This window comes from Bos javanicus, chromosome 1 (assembly GCF_032452875.1).
Source record: "Bos javanicus breed banteng chromosome 1, ARS-OSU_banteng_1.0, whole genome shotgun sequence".
Lineage (NCBI taxonomy): Eukaryota > Metazoa > Chordata > Mammalia > Artiodactyla > Bovidae > Bos > Bos javanicus.
This window is the reverse complement of record NC_083868.1, coordinates 119280257-119295315: the sequence shown is the minus strand read 5'-3', so window position 1 is coordinate 119295315 and position 15059 is coordinate 119280257. Positions and strand designations below refer to the sequence as shown.

The following is a 15059-nucleotide window of genomic DNA, read 5'->3' as shown; positions in this document are numbered from 1 at the left end:
ATGTACTTCTCAAATCAAAAAAAAAAAAAATTAAAGGCTACAAAATAAATTTTATTTAAAACTTCTTGGGACTTCCCTAGTGGTTCAGCAGTAAACAAAAAATCCAATGAATGGAATTCATTCTGCCAATGAAGGGACATGGGTTGGATCTCTGGTCCAGGAAGATCCCACATGCTTCAGGGAAACTAAGCCTGTGCGCCACAACTGAAGCTGGAGTGCCTACATCCCGTGCTCCACAGCAAGAGAGTAGCCCCAACTCGCTGCAACTAGAGAAAGCCTGCACACAGCAACAAAGACCCCATGTATTCAGAAATAATAAAATTAAAATAGTATTTTATAAAAAAAAAAGTAAAAAGCTCCTTTCCTCCAGATATTCAAGGTCTGACATCCAAATTAGATAGGCTGAGTTCATATTATTTGCTCTGTTTCCACAGGTGTTGGGAGAAATAGAATTCTAGACTTTACACAGCTACCAAGGCAACCATACTAGGAAAACCATTAATCAAGATCTGACAGTGCCTATTTGCAATCAGAACACAGAGAACACCCCGGATTATAAAAGCAGGTGAAACCTACCTAAAAGACCTAGTCAGGCACAATGTTGGCGTTCCTGATTCTCGTGACCGTGACCCTAGCATCTGCTCATCATTCTGGTGAGCACTTTGAAGGGTAAGTAGCCTATGGCTTAAATTAGCAAGTCCTTCCTTGTTAACCAAAAAATTTGAACACATTACCCAATTTTAAATGTTCTCTTCTTCTTCTGTATCTCATTGTTCAGTGACAAGGTGTTCCGTGTCCATGTTGAAGATGAAAATCACATCAGCTTACTCCATGAGTTGGCCAGCACCAGGCAGGTAAATGCCAATCTATGCTTATAGGTTTCCTATAACAATATTTTAAAAATCTTAGATTATTTTTTAAAATCTTAAGATTGCACTGTGATTCCATTAAGGGAAAAATGACATGAAATATTAACTACCACACTTTTGTAGCAAGAAATAAAAACTTGAAAAACATTTAGTGCCACCATGCCATCTTTGTCTGCCTAAATTCGATTGCCATAAGCCCTACAGTATTATAAATCTAGGGTAACTTTTTAAAGAGCTGCCTGAGCATGACAACTGGATGAGTCAAAATTGTTGCAAAGGTCAAAGAACATCTTATGTATAGCAACTTCCCTTCTAAGTCAAAAGAGAAAAATGATCAACTTGGATATTACAGAAAAACTGGGCTTTGGTCCAACTTGAAAGTCATTTCCACATCCCATGTATCATCTGTTCTCTTTGATTTTCTTTCATTCCAAATCAAACAGCTTGAGTTTTCATGACCTTGATTCAGGCCCTCTTAATGATAGGACTTGAAGGGGGTAAAAATGATAAAAAGTCATGTGTGATTTTTATTTTACTATTAAGAAACCAAAATCTCTAGGCTACTTTTTTATTTACTGTATTATGGGATTAAAACTGATATTTTAAATTTTATATAATATATAAGTGTATGTGTGTGTATATATATATGTATTAGTCTATGTATATATATATTAGTGTATATATATGTGTGTGTGTGTATATATATATATATATATATAAAAGTGGCAGGGAGCTATTGTAGACCATTAATAGTTTACTTGATCCAATGCTGTCTTTTCATTAATATAAAAACCAAAACATTCTATCAGCTCCTAAGTATCTATCTATCTATCCATCCATTATCTTTCTATAGTTATCTTTTTAGCTTTTAAGATGTGGAGGGGGAAAAAAGGTAGAGAGTGTCACAAACTGAAACAGATTCAGAAAGTTAGATCTGAAAGAGAATTTAAAGTCATCTATTGCAGGCTTTCACTTAAATTTGAACTTTTTTGGTAGAAATAGCATCTCTGGTTGCTAGCCCTAATAAAACCTGTTTGAGTACTTCCAAGGATAGTAGGAATACTTCTTTTTCCAAGTAGCATTTGCCTTACAAACCATTCAAACCATTACACTGAGCTGAAAACTACCTTAACCATGACCCACTGGACCTAGCTGAGTCAAACACTGTCTCACTTCTGAGATTTATCAATACTCTTAGCACGGGTTTACAGACTCTTGGTCATTCTGGTCACTTCTGGACATAGCTTAATCTTTCTGTCTATATTTCATTTTTTTTTAATGTAGCTCTCAGAATGGACAATGGACCTCCAGGTGTACTCTGATTAATACATAGTGTGGGGCCACTGTCTGCTTTCATTTGTAAAGCAGACACTTACTAATGGGGTATAAAATTCTTTTTACAGCTTGAACAGTTAGAAAGCTCTTAGCTTATAGTAAACCTAATTCCGATCAAAGCTATCAGGGTATTTTTTTCTCACATGCATCACCCTCTCACATGAAGCAAGGTATTCTTCCTTCTATACTTGCCTAATTGATGTTTTAACCTAAATGCAGGATTTTATTATATATTTAGTCTGCTAAAAATTATCTTTATTGCATACTGAGACAGTTTTAAAAATGAATTCACTCAGGGAAATAATTTGCCCTAACTTCACATCACCAGCAAGCTTGATAAACCTGTCTTCTTAACTTTTACCTTTGTCATGGATAGAGTAAAAATATTAAGTAAAGGATCAGTACAGAATTAGAGGCATCTTCCATGATTCATTCTTTTAATATCTATTTATCAAGAGTCTCCAGTATGCCAGATGCAGTGTTAAGTAAGGACTGAAAGTGACTGATAAATCAACACATCTCAGATGAGTTTTCTCTCCTATCCATGTTACTGTGGTGTTACCTACAGCTAACACTGTGCTTTCCAGCTTACAAAGAAGAATGTAAATATAGAGACTTGGTCAAACATTTTGCTAAGATCCCGATTCAGCACTGTGGCAGGCTAGTGTTTTCTTTCAATCATCACATGAAGTTAATTGGGCTTGACTTACTCTTGCTGTACACCGTGCTGGCTCCCAAGGATCACGGCTCCCTTTTCTGAGCATTCACAACCCATCTGCTTCCAGTTAACTTTGCTACTATCCATGCTGGGCCCTGGGAGATCCTGCTTCTGAGATTCACCTGTCTTCTTGTTGATGAAATCCAAGACATGCCCCCTCCACTTTTCAGCAATCCTGTCAAGCTCCGATTCCTCTAAGATTGCTGAGAAAAAGTTTGCAGTCACATCCTCTGCCTTTTTAGTTACCTAAAATACAGTATTTTCTAGTAGTCAAGAGCAGAGAATCTGGACTCAGATTTCCTGGGTTCAATTCCTGACTCTACCACTTGCTAGCTGGACCTTGGATGCCTCTCTGGGTCTCAACCACGTCATGTGTCAAATAAGGAGAATAAGAGCATCTACCTTACAGAATTTAGTGAGATTTAAAAGAACTAATATAAGTAAAACACTTGGAAAGAATTTACATAGTAAAAACTATGTGTATGTTATTATGAGCACCATGAGATCCAGGATTCTGAATGTAATTTACATGACCAGTATAATCCCTTCTCTCCTTATCTACCCTGAGCCTCAAAGTTCTCTTTCCACAGAAAGTATTTCTGCTAAAATCCTAACATGTGAAAAATTATTTACTTAGGGTAATTTCATCTTTAGAAGTAGGAAAAAATAAGAGATAGTGTAACTCCTTAGAAAAGACAAAAGCCACACAAGAGTTAAAAAAGGTTACTTCATCTCTTCAGCTGCAAACATTATGCTTTAGCTCCAAGAGACAGCATGTTTCTTCTTTATTCATTCTATTTTCAATATGATTGAAAAAAAGGTTTTACTCTTCTTAGTAATCTTGCAAGTATAGCATATTCTGGACTGTAGCCTTCCTGATAAAATCATTACAAGGGCATCTAGTCTTTGTATTCATCCTTGGCCATGTGTCCTTCCTCCCAGCTTTTGAACATGTCCTTTTAAAAGTTGAATGTATTGAAGAGACCTGTGACCACACTGGACTTTAGTAGCCTCCCTCTTTTCATATTTAATTGTATAATAAAGGTTTTATTTTACTTCCTTGTTTCTTTATGAGAGGCATTCACCACAAAACCTATCCCCTTCTCTCTATACTTTTTCCTGAATTCTGTTTTTCTAGCTTCAGGTACACAACCAAAGTAACATTGTTACGGTCTTCTAATGTTCCATCACTCCTATTATACTTGTAAGTTCCTCCCCACTGTCTGGAACTAGACCTAGAGTAGAAGTTATCGCCTCTTCCAACAAGAAAGGAAAATTCCATCAAGATAAATGAAGAATTAATCCTATGCTGAATTTACAGTCAAACACAATGTGAAGAAACAACTATGTGTAAATATGTGAAGAATAGAAATTCTCCAACATAATTATTAATTTGTTTGCATGTCCTTCTTATTCCCAAAAGAATTTAGGGTGAATACACTACTTTATCTTGCTTTTGCACTGGTTTTGTATCACATTTTAGGACAGACTCTTTGGTTATTAGCCAGATGGATGGTTTAGTTGACATTCTCACAGTGCTATCACTTAAAGTTATTCCTTTATCTTCCAACAAATATTCTTTATGGTTCTTTGTTACTCAGATACGCAGATTTATAAATTTATAACCTCAATCTGTGTATCTGTGTGTGTGTATGTGCTCAGTTGCTCAGCCATGTCTGACTGTTTGTGGCCCCACAGACTGCAGCCCATCAGACTACTCTGCCCACGGAATTTTTCAGGCAAGAATACTGGAATGGGTTACCATTTCCCACTCCAGGGGATCTTCCCAACCCAGGGATCAAACCTGTGTCTTTTGTGTCTCCTGCATTGGCAGGTGGATTCTTTGCCACTAGTGGCAACTCCTTAACTTATAATTCAATTCCCCACAGTTCAGATCATATATTTTGCTCTGCCTCCATATTATAAACATAGATCTCACTCACAAAGTGTTGGTAATTATTGAAACATATATATATATATATCTTTGTGCTAATGTTTTAAGTTTATTATTTGTAACCATACTTAATGCATTATAAACATCTTTGGGGCTATAATCTTCCTGATTTTTGGCTCAGTGTCTCTTAAGAAGCACTGGTTACTAAGCCCAGGTCTCTTCATGCTAATGTTTTAAGTTTATTATTTGTAACCATGCTGCTAAGCTAAGTCGCTTCAGTTGTGTCCGACTCTGTGTGACCCCATAGACGGCAGCCCACCAGGCTCCCCCATCCCTGGGATTCTCCAGGCAAGGACACTGGAGTGGGTTGCCATTTCCTTCTCCAATGCATGAAAGTGAAAAGTGAAAGTGAAGTCGCTCAGTCGTGTCTGACTCTTTGCGACCCCATGGACTGCAGCCTACCAGGCTCCTGCGCCCATGGGATTTCCCAGGCAAGAGTACTGGAGTGGGGTGCCATTGCCTTCTCCATTTGTAACCATACTTAATGCATTAAAAACATCTTTGGGGCTATGATCTTCCTGATTTTTGACTCCATGTCTCTTAAGAAGCACTGGTTACTAAGCCCAGGTTAGTAAGTCTCCATCATATTTATAGGACTCCTTAGTGTTGGATGTCAGTATGTTTGCTGACCAATTTTCTCCTTACCAAACTGAAGGTTTTAAGGGACCTCAGGTTGGGTCAGCAAGTACTTTGTCAAACATGTTTATGAGATTTCTCTATCCCATTTGTAATACATATATATTTTTTTATATATGTGTGTATGTATCAGTTCAGTTCAGTTCTGTCACTCAGTTGTGTCCGACTCTTTGCGACCCCATGAATTGCAGCACGCCAGGCCTCCCTGTCCATCACTAACTCCCGGAGTTCACTCAGACTCACATCCATCAAGTTGGTGATGCCATCCAGCCATCTCATCCTCTGTCATCCCCTTCTCCTTCTGCTCCCAATCCTTCCCAGCATCAGAGTATTTTCCAATCAGTCAACTCTTCGCATGAGATGGCCAAAGGACTGGAGTTTCAGCTTTAGCATCATTCCTTCCAAAGAACACCCAGGACCGATCTCCTTTAGGATGGACTGGTTGGATCTCCTTGCAGTCCAAGGGACTCTCAAGAGTCTTCTCCAACACCACAGTTCTAAAGCATCAATTCTTCAGTGCTCAGCTTTCTTCACAGTCCAACTCTCACATCCATCCTATATATATACACACACCAATGTTTGGCAGAGCCAAGACAGATGGACAAGAGGTTAAAAGATTAGGAAAGGCAACTTTCAATTTAATACCAAAAAGAAAACTATCTATAAGGCAATTAGGCTGTTCTGAAGCAGTACTAGACATATTCAAGATTGTATTAGAACCATCACCAAGGATGTTGTGCTACGCTAGGTTGAAAGCTAACATCTTAATATAGGTTCTTCCAGACCAGATCCTTAGACAAAGATTCAATGGCAGATTTCACTTGGAAAGTATAGGGAGCCTGGGTAGAGAAGTGAGGAGTGATGCAGAGAAGGGAGAGCAGCCAACAGAAGGGACACTACAAAGTCAGCTAGCATAGAGGATGAGTAGAGCTTCATCCTACAGAGAAACTATAGGAAAGGGTGCAAACCACACACTTCAAAATTATCCCACCTGAGAAATGAGAGAATTGGAATATTTAGACACTTACTTTCTAGGGTCATTGATTAAGCAATTCTCTGGAAAGTGCTTCTTTGGCAGCTCCTGCCTGCTGTGAGCTGTTAGGCCTTTTCCAGTTCTGGGAGAGCTTTCAAGCACAGATATGTAGATCTTGGCAGTGAAGAGTCTCCTGAGCAACACTAAAAGATCCCAGGGTTGTACGAGTAGGGCACTGTCTAATTGCCTACATGTGCTTGGACAACTTTATGTTCTTTACCAATTCTAAACCTCTGTGTCTGTAACCAAGAAACACCTCCCTCTTCCATCCCACCATGGAATGACAGATATTTATGAAGAACACACGTTCACAGTTAACTTTTTGGTAGTGTTTATTTTTTTATTTTGGCTGTATTGGGTCTTCATTGCTGCAGGGGCTTTCTCTAGTCGCGTTTAGTCGGGGCTACTCTCTAGTTGCAGTGCACGAGTTTCTTATTGCAGTGGCTTCTCTTGCTGACAAGCACAGGCTCTAGGGCACATGCGCTTCACTAATTGTGGCTCATGAGCTCAGTAGTTGAGGTTCCTGGGTTCTAGAGCACAGGCTCAGTAGTTGTGGTGCATGAGCTTAGTTGCCCTGGGGCATGGGGGAACTTTGAGGATCAGGGATCGAACCCCCTGTTTCCTGAATTGGCAGGAGGATTCTCATTCTCCAGAGAAGCCCCAGAGTGAACTTCTAAAAACTTCTCCTATAACGTGCTTGTCTTCATGGCCCTTCTTTCTATAGTCCTGGCTAACTAGAATTCATCACCAGCTCTTGCTTTCTCTATCTTTATCATGATAAGCTTTTATCCTTCCTTCACTATCTTTTAACCTCTCATCTTTATCTTCTCATAACATTCTGTAGCCAATCCTTATCAAATTATCAATACTCTTTCCTTTCAGCAACTTAATGACAACCACACTCACTCTCTTTCTTCCGAAATCCCTCCTGTGTAATCCTAATGTCCCACCTCCCACTGTGCTGACATTCCCTATGACCCTGACTCATGATTCAGCATCCTCTAGACATCTGCAGTAGCTGGAAAACTACCAGGACAGGAGATAGGCAACTGGGTTCTCCACAGGCATATCTAAAATTGAGTCATCTTAATATCTTACATCATCAGTTTCTATTTAACAACCTCTAAGTCTGCCCAAACTCCCAAGTTCCAAAGCAACAATCCTAAATATCACCACCTGCCACATCTCTAGCCTGAGATTAGCTCATAAATATCTGAACAGGTACTGGGGAGACAAAGAGCAGAGAATGACCCAATGTCAGGGTCACCTTAGGCTTCTAGGCCTTTATTCAGCTCAAGGAAAGAACAGAAAATCAGAGACCTGTTAGAGGCAGGATGTCCGTGGTTAATATTTTCCCAAGGTAAAAAGGAGATTGGAAACCACACATCCACAAAGAAAAACATCAGAATTATCAAATATGTCATCCTACCTTTGTGCATAATTGCCTCTAAAATCTCCCCATGTTTGAATTGCTCATGTGTGTGTTCCTAGTCTCAGGTGCAGAGCCTGGCACATAGTTGTTTTTATTGATGTTCTCCAGTCACTCAGTCATGTCTGACTCTTTGCGACCCCATGGACAGCAGCACATCAGACTTTCCTGTCCTTCACTACTTCCTAGAGTTTGCCCAAACTCATGTCCACTGGGTCAGTGATACCATCCAACCATCTCATTCTCTCTCATCCCCTTCTCCTCCTGCCTTCAATCTTTCCCAGCATCAGAGTCTTTTCCAATGAGTCAGTTCTTTGCATCAGGTGGCCAAAATATTGGAGCTTCAGCTTCACCATCACTCCTTCCAACGAATATTCAGGACTGATTTCCTTTAGGATAGATAGGCTGGATCTCCTTGCAGTCCAAGGGACTCTCAAGAGTCTTCTCCAACACCACAGTTCAAAAGATTCAGTTCTTTGGTGCTCAGCCTTCTTTATACTGTTCATGGGGTTCTCAAGGCAAGAATTCTAAAGTGGTTTGCCATTCCCTTCTCCATTCAGATTTCCAGGAGAAATATCAATAACCTCAGATATGCAGATGACACCACACTTATGGCAGAAAGTGAAGAACTAAAGAGTCTCTTGATGAAAGTGAAAGAGGAGAGTGAAAAAGTTGGCTTAAAGCTCAACATTCAGAAACCTAAGATCATGGCATCTAGTCCCATCACTTCATGGCAAATAGATATGGAAACAGTGGCTGGCTTTATTTTGGGGGGCTCTAAAATCACTGCAGACGGTGATTGCAGCCATGAAATTAAAAGACGCTTACTCCTTGGAAGGAAAGTTATGACCAACCTAGAAAGCATATTAAAAAGAAGAGACATTACTTGCCAACAAAAGTTCGTCTAGTCAAGGAAAGGCTATGGTTTTTCCAGTAGTCATGTAAGGATGTGAGAATTGGACTGTAAAGAAAGCTGAGAGCCAAAGAATTGATTCTTTTGAACTGTGGTGTTGGAGAAGACTCTTGAGAGTCCCTTGGACTGCAAGGAGATCCAAACTGTCCATCCTAAAGGAAATTAGTCCTGAATATTCATTGGAAGGACTGATGTTGAAGCTGAAACTCCAATACTTTGGCCACCTGATGTGAAGAACTGACTCCTTGGAAAACACCCTGATGCTGGGAAAGATTGAAGGCGGGAGAAGAAGGGGACAACAGAGGATGAGAAGGCTGGATGGCATCACCGACTCAATGGACATGCGTTTGAGTAAATTCCGGGAGTTGGTGATGGACAGGGAGGCCTGGCGTGCTGCAGTCCATGGGGTCTTCTATTGAGTCAGACATGACTGAGCCACTGAACTGAACTGAACTTTATAGTCCAACTCTCATATCCGTGTATGACTACTGGAAAAACCATAGCTTTGACTATACGGACCTTTGTGTAATATCTCTGCTTTTTATTATGCTGTCTAGGTTGGTCATAGCTTTTCTTCCAAGGAGCAAGCATCTTTTAATTTCATGGCTGCAGTCACCATCCACAGTGCTTTTGGAGCCCAAGAAAATAAAATCTGTCACATAGTAGGTCCTCAGTTATTATTGACAAATAATTGAACAAATTAAAATGTCAGCACACTATTGGATTCTTGAGACTATCTTGTTTCTGTCCGTGGTGCCAAGATGACCACTGTGGAAAGTTACAATTTTCCTCCCTGATGGATCCTCCATAGGTCAGGGATGCTCTAGTTCCCACATTAATGTGATCTGTATGGCACTGAGTCCCAAGAGAAACTCATAAAATGAATTCATTAAAAAGTAAAAGGGAAAGCTTCATTTCTATTAAATTTTGGGCTCCAGGTAATTCAGCATCATTCATTTATCACATATATCCATTACCACAAACACTGCTATCACCAATAAGCAACTGTTCTAGAAAATCAATAAAGAGAAAAGAGCAGTTATAGAATACTGCAAGTAACTACCATTATGGGAGATAATCGTACCCTCTTCATGCTTGTTGACAATTAATGCTATGTATGTATGTGTGTGTAAACACTTTTATTGACATCCAACTACTTGGTCCCAACTTTTGTCCACTCAAATAAAGGTGATATTTATAAGAGATTTCATGGATAATTTGATTCATAATAATCCACTGGGGTAGTGTGCTCACTAGTGGTGATTCACCCATTGAATTATTGGTGTCCAATACAATATGTCTTATTCCTTGTTCAGATGGATTTCTGGAAACCAGATTCGGTCACACAAGTCAAACCTCACAGTACAGTGGACTTCCGTGTTAAAGCAGAAGATACTGTCGCTGTGGAAGACTTTCTGGGGCAGAACGGACTACGATATGAGTAAGCTTATGTTTTATGGTTATGAAAACTCTCTGTCATGTATGCTCTCACCCCAGGGAGACAACAATAAGACCAAGACAATGGCCTCCTCAGGGCCCCACACAAAGGTCACAGCAGAGCTGGACCTGAATTTCAAGTCTTATGACATTAGGCCTGAGAGACTTCGTGTTGAGTTATTGCTCTAATAAAAACAGGCTTGGCTCTAGAATCCCAAATTTTTAGCCAGATATTTGACCTGATCCTAGTTTTCAATGTTCTCCTAAGTGAAGGCAGTTGTCCATCTGTTGAGCCAACAAATAGATAGTGAGCGCCAATCTATCATATAATAAAGGCTGGGGAAAAAGATAGGACTCACCCCCTTCAGAGGAAAATACCTTTAATACATGTCAAGAAGAGTGAAGAGCTAGAGATGCAGGGGAATAGATAAAGCTGAAGGATCACAGAGGGCCACACTAGGAAAGGAGCCTTCAGCTGATAATTAAAAGACTGATGAGTTAGCCAGACAAGACAAGGAAAAAAATGACACTCTAGGCAGAGAACAGACTTGATGCTTAGACTTAGAACTTCCCTCCCTCTTCATTTGAGGGAAGGTGGAAATAACTAAACTAAATGACTAAAGTAGAAAAATTCAACTTTAGTCTTTAGTCTAAAGCAGAGTTTTTCCTCCAAAGAGTGGGTCAGCAAGGAGGAAAGAGACAGTCTCCAGCTCCAGTTCTGAACCACCAAATATTTACCCAACAATCCCCAACCACAAGCACAAGTCTCCATTACATTTTGAGAAACAGACCTACATAATTTTAACAAAAATTTTCTATTATTATTTACATCTTAAAAATATATACTAGTATTTATGCCAGTAAAGATATCAAAATTATCACCTGTAAAATTTTCACCTCCATCAGGAGAAGTGGTGAAGCATAATGTAACAAGTAAATGCTTCGGGAAAAAAATACACAAGACTGAAATCCTGAGTCTGCAACTTCCTGGCTGTGTGACATTAGATAATTTGCTTAACCTTTCTAAGCTTCAGTTTCTTTGTCTTTATAAAGAAAGGATCCTTAGAATCGTATTTTCATGAAGTGAAGATAAATATAATACCACTTTCAAAGGGCTGTTGTGAAGATGAAACTAAACAATATATAAATAAATTTTAACTGACATTGTTATCGCTGTGAATGCTGTTATTTTACTATTTGTACTACTATATAAAAAGGGACTTATACATTTTTTAAAGGTCAATAGAAACTGTTTTGTTTAACCCTATCATCATACTTCACACAGCTGAGCTATCTGCTTTGGCCTGAGGGAAGTGTCAAAATGTGACCGTAAAAATTGACTATCTTTTTAAAAGGAAGATATAACACAGTAAGTTTTGAAATGTGATTGAGATTCATGTCTGTGATATTTTGCTCTTTTCATTACACTAGGAAGGACTTCTAAAATTCTAGCCTTTAGGAGCCTTCAATAATATTCAAAAAGATGACAGTTTCTTTAAAAGCCTTCAAGAAAAACAAAAGGAAGATCAGCGACCATAAGCTAACCCTGCTGCTGCTGCGTCGCTTCAGTCGTGTCCGACTCTGCGACCCCATAGATGGCAGCCAACCAGGCTTCCCGTCCCTGGGATTCTCCAGGCAAGAACACTGGAGTGGGTTGCCATTTCCTTCTCCAATGCATGAAAGTGAAAAGTGAAAGTGAAGTCGCTCAGTCGTGTCAGACTCTAGCGACCCCATGAACTGCAGCCTACCAGGCTCCTCCGTCCATGGGATTTTCCAGGCAAAAGTACTGGAGTCGGGCGCCATTGCCTTCTCCAAAGCTAACCCTAGTGGCTTGAATTGATGTCCTTATTCTACTCAGATTACAAAGTGGTAGAACAGCTTCTAATCACGTATCAGTCTCTTTTTTGCAGGTAGAAAATTCATGCACTTTTAGACCAGGTAAACTTTTGGGGAACTGTGTATGAATGCTGTCTCATGTAGAACACAGGATGTTCCCTGAGGACTAAGATCTTGTTAACTTTTGCTTAGCACATTAGTGGCTTATAATTTTCTAAATATTAAGTAATAATAAGTCCCTAGAAATCCTGTAGAAGCACACCAGCATTATCTTTGCCAGGGCTGCAAGCAGTCCCTGGGCATCCCATTATTACCTTATATGGTAGCTAATGTGTATTTAGATGGTTTCCTGCCAGCAAGAATTTGCAGTTTTTCCATATAACGGGCTTCCCCGGTGGCTCAAACAATAAAGAATCTGCCTGCAGTGTAGGAGACCCAGGTTCAATCCCTGGGTCGAGAAGATCCTCTGTAAAAGGGAATGGCAACCCACTCCAGCACTCTAGCCTGGAGAATCCCATGGACAGAGGAGCCTGGCTGGCTACAGTCCATGGGGTCACAAAGAGTCAGGCACAATTGAGCGACTAACACTTTCACTTTCTATGTAACAGGAACCATTTACTGCACACGTTTCACCAAAACAGCTTTTCAGATTTTTCAGTGATTCTAGCTCTCTTCACCAAGACTTGGGTCAGTTGGTAGTTTTAATCAGATTCTGAATTACCATGGGAAAAAATTCAAAATGTGTGCACCAAGAAAAATAACTATATTTTTAAATGCTTATGTTGTACCCTAGGTACACAAAGACTAAGAATTGGATGGTGTAAATCTCATTTCTGAACATTGACAGAAACTTGTGGTGGGTTTGTGTCCTACCCAATCCAGGAAGAGACTGATTGTTGCTCTCTATCTGTAACATTTTTCTGCATATTGCAGATCTGAATAGTAAAGTGTCCTTGGATAACAATGTGTACACAGTAATGTTCTTCAGTGGCAATGGGTGTGTATTCTGGGAAGTGACCAAATACTCCATTTTCAGGAATCTAAAAGGGGGAGAAAACTGCCATTTCTCTCCTTCTCAGACATTGTGTTTCTTGCTTTGTTGGGAGTCTGTTATCTAATTTGCATGCCTACTTAAAAAAAAAAAAAAAAGAAGTTGGATAGCGCTACAAAAGAAACATACAAAAGTACAAAATAGTGTACATGCCTCTGTGCTTTGGAGCTGTAATGCAGTCCCTGTTACATTAAGAGGCATTGTTTTAATCTCCTGGAATAGAAGCTCATTATTTAGTAATAATATTTTGTAATATAGCTAAAGTAGTGCTTTATCCTAGATCTAATAAAATCAAATAATCATAGGGCTGGAAGGGCTCATTTAAGGTCAATCCCCTACCTTCAGGCAAAATTCAGCACCACATTTCAACCTCATTCTGAAAGTCTTTTGTAAGTTACTGGAGGACACTTTTACTCTTGGGTGTCACCTTAAATCTAATTGGTTTTATTATGCTTCTTTGTTTTGATTATTGATGAAAATGTTTAATATTTAACATAATAATAACTCTAACAGAATGTCTCCTTTTAGTACCAAACAAAACACCAACCTCCTGGTAGTCACTTATTCTCCCAAATAATTTGAATCTGAAGATTGGATGAAAAAGTAAAGATATTGCAACATGCTGTGGAAACCCTACTTCCTACTCCATTTAGAGCTGGTTCATGGTAGGTCAGAAATCACCATGGTTATGGTCTTAGATACAAACATCTATTGAATGTCCTGAGGCTGGGAGCAATTAATTTATGATTTCTTTTCTCTGGGCACCCATTAAGAAGCCATGTGACCTAGGCGATTATTTTACTTGTTCACTGAAAATGGAAAATCTTGATAAAGGGAAAGTGGATGTCAATGACCATTTCCTCTTGTATTTTTAGTTTTGCCATTCTGTTAGAGAAGCTTATACTTACCAGGCAGGATTTGTTCTTTCAAATTGATGATCTTGGAATATAGCTGTTTTCGTAAAGGTTTCTGCCTACTGATTTTTAGTTTTCAAGGTTTTTGTTTTGCTTGCTTTGGCTTTGCTTGTTTTTAGTTTTTAGTTACATTTGAAAATTATTTTCCTAAACCATCTCTATTCTAGACGCTTGCTTCCCTGGAGTTTATAAAGATGGTGAAGTGAAAAAGTGAAAGTGTTAGTCGCTCAGTCATGTCTGACTCTTTGTGACCCCATGGACTGTAACTTGCCAGGCTCCTCTGTCCATGGAATTCTCCTGGCAAGAATACTGGAATAGGTAGCCATTCCCTTCTCCAGGGGATCCTCCCAACCCAGGGATCAAACCTGGGTCTCCTGCATTGCAGGCAGATTCTTTACGGTATGAGTCACCAGGGAAGCCCATAACTGGCAACTTTACTATAGTTTAACTTTTTTTCATAAACCTTGAAAAAATCTATATAAATGACCAAGACCTATGAATTTGAGTCAGGTTATTGCATTTTAGAACTGAAAAGGACACTGAATACCAGCTAACCAAATACCCCACTATAAAAATTATAAAAGAAAGGCCCAGAGATTATATGACTTTGCCGAAACCAATCTACATATGAGGCAAAACCATGACCCTGATCTTTTGATTTCTAACTTTAGATTCTTTCTAATTCTACCCTATTTCCTAACAATCCAACTGGGTGTTATAATTAACTTAACTAATTATAACACTTATTATAATCATTGTTCCTAACCATAACAGGCAGAATGACTCCCCCCCCCCACCCCATGAAAAAGACTACATTCCAATCTCTAGAACATCTGAATGTGTTACGTTAATGGCAAAGAAAAGTTAAGAATGTAGATGGAATTAAGGTTGCTATGGAATTAAGGCTGCTAAGCAGCTGAACTTAAAATAGGTA

At 39.2% G+C, this 15059-nt stretch overlaps 1 protein-coding gene across 1 annotated transcript in view; it reads left to right on the top strand.

The window, feature by feature from the left end:
• Nucleotides 1-458: 458 nt before the first annotated feature.
• Nucleotides 459-15059, top strand: part of CPB1 (carboxypeptidase B1) — a 36947-nt gene continuing 22346 nt past the window's right edge. The window contains exons 1-3 of the mRNA XM_061419145.1: nucleotides 459-669; nucleotides 779-854; nucleotides 10204-10328. Coding sequence (XP_061275129.1) covers nucleotides 599-669; nucleotides 779-854; nucleotides 10204-10328 — 272 coding nt within the window. The 5' untranslated portion in view covers nucleotides 459-598. The remainder of the gene's footprint in view (nucleotides 670-778; nucleotides 855-10203; nucleotides 10329-15059) is intronic.